At 38.4% G+C, this 6,784-nt stretch overlaps 1 protein-coding gene across 1 annotated transcript; it reads left to right on the top strand.

Moving 5' to 3' along the window:
- Window positions 1–3,882: 3,882 nt before the first annotated feature.
- Window positions 3,883–4,895, top strand: LRRC3B (leucine rich repeat containing 3B; the record flags this gene model as incomplete). The annotated part of the gene is made up of 1 exon (XM_079538609.1): window positions 3,883–4,895. One exon carries the CDS (start codon window positions 3,883–3,885, stop codon window positions 4,660–4,662), a length of 780 nt encoding a protein of 259 aa, XP_079394735.1. The 3' UTR covers window positions 4,663–4,895.
- Window positions 4,896–6,784: the final 1,889 nt, after the last annotated feature.

The following is a 6,784-nucleotide window of genomic DNA, read 5'->3' as shown; positions in this document are numbered from 1 at the left end:
CGTGTCTGCTTGTATTTTAGAAGTGTACACAAAATATCTTTCTGTGCCATGCTGTTATCTGTCCTTGAGCATTGCTATCATTTTTCCTATGCCTTTATTTACTTGATAATTTATTTTTCAGTGTTTTTTTTTTTTTATTTACAGATTTCCAACTAACTTATATGTTTGTTGTAATTCTATGCCTTCCATCTCTTTTTCTGTAGTCTTTAATTTTCCTGTCTGCTGCATGTCTCTGTCTTTATTCCAATCTCCATTACCTTCTTCTTTATTTAATGCATTCTAGGCTGAGAAAATCTGATAGATGCTCCAGAAGTCAAAAATCTTCCTTTTGGCACTGCTAAAGGTCAGATCCTAGTTCTCTTTTCTCTCATTGCAGTTGGTAGGATGCCTGAAAATAAAGGATGTGTTTGATATGGATTTGTTAGTGGATCTCAAACCACAGATATGGCATAAGATATTCTGATTATGGAAGTTTTGAAAGCTCTGCTTTCCTTGACTGATGCTCAGTCACATTGGATTGTTTCCAGTTAATTTACTGTGAATTCGCTGAGCTTTATTCTTGCTCAGCGAAGTTTTTGTTGACTAGATTGTTAATTACAGGTTTAAACTTGTATTTGCTCTTTTAACAACTTAGAACAGTGGGAGTTTTCTCCCTCTTTATCCATTTAGTCAGTACTCTCTTATGAAGAGGCATTGCTTCATTAAACATTTTCCTGCTCAATCTGTAATGATCCTACTCCTTCCACTCTGAACACATTAATATGTTAAAGAAAAAGAGCTTCACTTGTCTTCATTGGGCTGAAGACATCATACGTTTTCTTTGGTGGATAAGGGATCTTTGACACGTTACACTTGCTGTGGAGGTCTCAGGATCTGTAGTGTAATTTAGGTTGGTGCATGAATGTTTTCCCACACTTGTATAATATTAATGAATACTCTTATGGAGAAAAGCTGAAATCTGGTAGTATTAGCAGAGATGTTAGTGTCACATTTCTCATGAGTGGCTATCCAGGGACTAATAGTAATCAAAGTCTTCAGAGTTCATAAAGCTAATTCTGATATATTTATTACTACGTCACTGATACTGTCTTATGCTGGTGCTGGTGTAGATATAGAGAGATGTAAAGTGTTAAAACACCATCTTTTGGGTGATTTTTTTTTTTTCATTGGGGTTCTGGTAGTCTTCATTTTAGCCTGTAAGAAAGCAAATATGATGCATAATCACAGAATCACCAAGGTTGGAAAAGACCTACAAGATCATCCAGTCCAACCATCCACCTATCACCAAAAGTTCTCACTTAACTATATCCCTCAACACAAAATCCAAACGTTCCTTGAACACTTCCAGGGTTGGTGACTCCACCACCTCCCTGGGTAGCCCATTCCAGTGCCTGACCACTCTTTCAGAAAAGTAGTAATCCTCACAGTTTGGTGAAAACAGCAGGATTTTTATGCCTCTGCAGAATTAAATGTCTAAGATAACCGCGTCTCTTTGCTCTTTTACCTCTGTCTATACTGGCAGTAGGACTCCAATATCACTGGTGGAAAGCCATTGTGTACAAGTAGTAGGTAATGAGATGATGCCCACTACTTTTGTGATGGTGAGTTGAACCAGTCTTTTACTCTCTTGGTGCAGCATGGTAGTGAGACCCATAAACACGGAAGAAAAAGAAAATAGGTGGCTGTTTTTCCTGGGACAGCCCTTTTTACTGCAGCAGCCCAGGCTGTGGGAGGGTGAAGCAGATTGCCAGCGCTGAGTTGCCAGAGCGAGCTGCCACCGCCTCCAGCTTGGCCTCTAAATGGGCTGCACATTTTGGCAAGTACTTAGCACTTTTGGGCAGGCTGGGAAGAAACAACTTCTGTAGCTTGTCTCCTTCAGTAGCAGATTTCCGTCTGATCTGAATTTGTGACCAAAGAGCCACAGGGAGAAATGGCACCTAGTGCAATGGTCGTCTTTCTCGTGACACCTCTTTCCTAAGGGCTCCTCTCTGCTGTCTGTGGAGATGCTGCATCACCTCCCTTTCTGCTTCATGTTCAGCTTACTTCGTTTTGTAATGCTTTTACATTGACAGGGTTAACTCTGCAATAGAAATTGCTAATTCCCTTTCTATTTAAGAAAAGAAAGAAATTTCAGGGTAGGGGCCCTTCATGCTACAGAGCCCAAGCATAAGCTTTCTGTTTATCTTCTTGGGCAATCTCTCTCTTGATCAGTAAATAAGCTGACAAGTAGTGATACAGGAAGTTGCAATGAAACATGTTCTTTTTCCATTTCCAAGCTGTAGAAATGAAGTAGCCACGCATAACATACATACTCATAAGATGTTTTTTCCTGTAGGGTTACTGACGTTCTGACAGTCATCAAGAAGGGATAAATAAAAATTGAACTGTGGGTTTGAAGTACTCTGTGACACATTTAATCCGTATGACTGTGATGTGCCAGAACTGCAGTTAGTGCAGTTAGTATGTGAATTCTGCTATGATTGCAATACAATTTCTTCTTTTTCCCATAGAATTGCACACATCCTTCCTGCAGGGATTTTGTTGTTCAGCAGACTACATTGTGTGCTGGAAAAAAAAAATTCATTTATATGTAAATACAACCTGAAGGCTGCAAATATCCAAGCTGCTACAAAGACAGAGGGGGCATGTGCGTGAAAACAAATGGACCTGTTGTGGTTAGAAATTTGTAGTTTGCCATAATAGGGGAAAAAATAAATGAGGTTGTCTTTCCAACCTTATAGGTCAGCATTTCAGACTTCTGTATTTGTGTTCCAATTAAAGAAGAAAATGGAAAAGCTTCTGGATATTTAGTATTTTTAAGCCAACTTGCAAGGGAAGAAGAAACAATATTTTTCATGTGTTCTATTAGCAAATTACATGCCATGAATAACTTTTTTTGTTTGGCTTGCACATAGTTTTGTGTGAGGTTTATTTAATGTGGGGAGGCTGAGAGTTTTTGGCAACTGCTACATTTATTTCTTTCTATCTTAAATGTAAAGAAAATTTTCAAGAAACTAGTGGTGTAAGTGATTTCTGTGGGTCTCAACAGTAGCTCACAAAATACTGAGAGGTACAGGAAATGAGAATGCAGCAAGAAAGAAATGGGCAGACAGCAGGGAGGTGATGAATGTTTGTGGTGACTTCCAATATTATTTAGTTTACTAATTTATCGATGATATTGTTATGGATATAGTTTAAATATTTCCCTGCTGTAATACTTCGATTTGGACCAAAAATAACATAAATTGTTTTGAGATAAGTTCACATTAACCACCACTGTTGCCTCCCTTGCCTGTCACAATTTCTGGAGATCCAAATCCTAACTTCTGCTAATGCATCTCCTACATTAGCGAGGGAAAATGTGATTTACTTTTATGGATATTTTAGAAAAGTCTGGTTTGAAAAAAACAAAAAACAAACAAACAAAACAAAACAAATAAACAGTGCCTTCTTTAATAAGTATTAAAGCCTAAGCCGGTGCAATTTGGACTGAGTTTAGTCTATCCTCCTAAAAACGTCCCAGGGATTTATGTACTAAACTCATTTTAATGCTAATAGGAGGTACTTGAATAAATACTCTGTTGCCGTGGTAGGACAATAGATCATTTATTTTGTGTTGTGGTGTTGCCTTTCACTTTCACTTAATTTTATTTCTTTAAAAAAAAAAAAAAGTTGGAGTTGGAGTTTATGGCATAAGGAACTTTTTTTCCTCTTTGCAGGTGTGTTTTTAAGAAGAGTAATGACCATGAGGAAGTCCGCATGTTAGTCAAGTTTTACTAATCCCACTGAAGAAAATGAAGCCACACTTCAGCTTCGCTGATCCTTTTCCCACCACTTTTGGCTGAATGAGAAATGGTCGTGTGATTATGCTGACACCCCAGCATGCATTTGGTAGACCTGTGGTTAACTCGTTCCCTCTCCATGTGTCTACTCTTACAAAGTTTTGTCCTCATGATACTGTGCTTTCATTCTGCCAGTATGTGCCCAAAAGGCTGCCTCTGTTCTCACTCTGGAGGTTTAAATGTCAGCTGTAGCAATGCAAACCTCAAGGAGATACCCAGAGATCTTCCACCAGAAACAGTCTTACTTTATTTGGACTCCAATCAGATAACATCTATCCCCAATGAAATTTTTAAGGATTTGCACCAACTGAGAGTCCTCAATTTATCGAAAAACGGGATTGAATTTATAGATGAACATGCCTTTAAAGGGGTGGCAGAAACTTTGCAGACTCTGGATTTGTCCGACAACAGGATTCAAAGTGTGCACAAAAACGCTTTCAACAACTTAAAGGCCAGAGCCAGGATTGCAAACAACCCATGGCACTGCGACTGCACACTGCAGCAGGTATTGAGGAGTATGGCCGTCAACCATGAGACGGCCAACAATGTCATCTGCAAGACCTCTGTGCTGGATGAACACGCTGGGAGGCCATTCCTCAATGCTGCCAATGATGCTGACCTCTGTAACCTTCCCAAAAAGACTACTGATTACGCCATGCTGGTCACTATGTTTGGCTGGTTCACCATGGTGATCTCATACGTGGTTTATTACGTCCGGCAAAATCAGGAGGATGCAAGGAGGCACCTTGAATACTTGAAATCCCTGCCAAGCAGGCAAAAGAAACCAGATGAAGCTGATGACATTAGCACTGTGGTATAGTATTCCGAATACAATGACTGCCTTTGCGATGGAAAATGGATTCGGATGACACCAACACCAGAGGTTTACTTCTAAAATTCATTGTAAACATTAAGACTTTTTTTTTTTTTTTTTTCCCGTTTAACTGAATTACGCCACCGTTGAGCTTTCTAACAGAGAGTTTTGTCTGGGCGGTATACTCTAATTGTTTCTCTGGTATTCTAAAGCAAGTGAATTAATATGTAAACCTTAGTTTAGACCCATTCCACTATTTAATAATGAAATTTATTTTTTTAATTTGAAAAAGACAAATAAAAGCGTAAATTTGAACCATGTAAAACAGAGTTATTTATTGATCAGAAACCTGTCTGGTGCCACGGCACTTTGGGAAATGATCAGTGCTTGTGAGGTGGAGAATGAGAGCCATGATGAAATGGGCTATGAGAGGTACAACAGTAGAGAGTTCCCTAAAGGTACTTCTCCCCCCATGAAGAGCTGGTGAATGGCAGCTGATTTTTGGGATAGGAGAGGAACACAATATGGGGATAGCAAAGTGCTCTGAGTTCAGGAGAAAGGCATGGAAAATTGTGTAGGAACCTGGAGGGTGTTTTGGAAGTGCTGGGGAGAAACCGAGATGAAGGAGCAACATTTGAGGATACCGATAAGAGGTAAGTGGGGAAATGTGGACAGTTTTCATCATACACCCACGAGCTTCAAGTGGGTGTCCTGAGGACTGGAGAAGACAGCAGGATGGCAAAAGCGAATTTAGTCATACTGTTCAAACTGAACAACCGACAGTGATGGGGAAAAAAATAAATAAAATTAGTTTTTAAAATCTGTATATGGCCTCACAATTCTAAGTGGCATCATCTTTTTAAGAGGCTGAACAAAGGAAATGAAGATGTAGGCTGGGCATGTTCTGTTGCATGTTAGAAAAATATTTTTATATTATCCTATGGATTAATGCTTAGCAAAGTAGCAAACTAATGATGTTAACTCAGCCTTGAGTATAAAATGGTTATTTTGTAGCCCTGCTGTCTTCAGGAATATGATAGTTTTTTTTCCACAAACGAAAGGAGCAAATTCGCAACATTTCTATTGTTCTTTATCAGCATAATGAGATGATGTATATTTCACAGTCCCTTTAGATCCAGCCTAAGTTACACTGAAATATGGATTGTAGCAGCGTGGATTAAAAAATTTAAAAAATATTGCTTTGGAAAAACAAGTTTTAAAGGACAGCCTTAAATTTATTTATTTTTTTAAATCCAACGTAGTATCTCCCATTAGATTACCTATATGTAGATTGTTTCTGTTAAAACCATAATCTTTTAGGTTTTAGAGGCCACATTCTTGTTTATCTTTTTTCTTCCAGGAGCACTATTAAAAAAATAGCACTTTTAAAATTTGTTACAAAGCATTGAGACAATAGGGACTTTTTTTTCTTCCTTTTTTAATTTTTTTTTTTTTTTTTTTTTTTTTTTTTCCTGAGGAAAGCAAGCTGCTGGTTATGTATCTTGTTAAGTTTGCATTTTATATGATCCATTTTTCAGGTTCTATCTTAGCAAATTTTCCACTGTTGCAGAAGTGCATCCAGCTCTGCGTGACCTCTTGCAGGAGCCAAAAGCAGTTGGGGTAAATACAAATGTGAATCTGAAAGGGTCAGATAAGATGTTGTACAGGCAGCATACCAAACCTTGCCCAATAGGACATCTCTATGCAAGGACACACACACACCTGTGAGGCCTCTGTATAGGTGGAGCCAAGTTCATTCCTTGATATAATTCTCTTATTTTCTGTAAAATCACCTTCAGGGTAAAATTTGTGTTGTTTCTATGTTTGTGCTGCTCAAGTGTTATTTTGGGTGTACTCATTCTGGAAAAGGCAGGGGAACTAGCTAAAGGAAGAGAGTACACAGGAGGTGCTAACTTACTCTGAAACTCAGTGCTCTTTGTTCACAACTACGTACAGGAATTCCTCCAGAAAATTTGGACAAAGTGACTTCAATAGCAATATTTACAAAATTCTTGAGAGTCTGCCACTTGTAGGTTTTGAAATTTGTTTTCAAGCAGGGTTTATTTAAAATGTCAACATACAGGACTCTTCCCCCAGACTGCCGGAGACAGCAAAATATTTTAGTTTT

Source organism: Tetrao urogallus (genome assembly GCF_951394365.1).
Source record: "Tetrao urogallus genome assembly, chromosome: 7".
NCBI lineage: Eukaryota > Metazoa > Chordata > Aves > Galliformes > Phasianidae > Tetrao > Tetrao urogallus.
The sequence above is the reverse complement of the archived record's forward strand: the minus strand, read 5'-3'. Positions and strand labels throughout refer to the sequence as shown.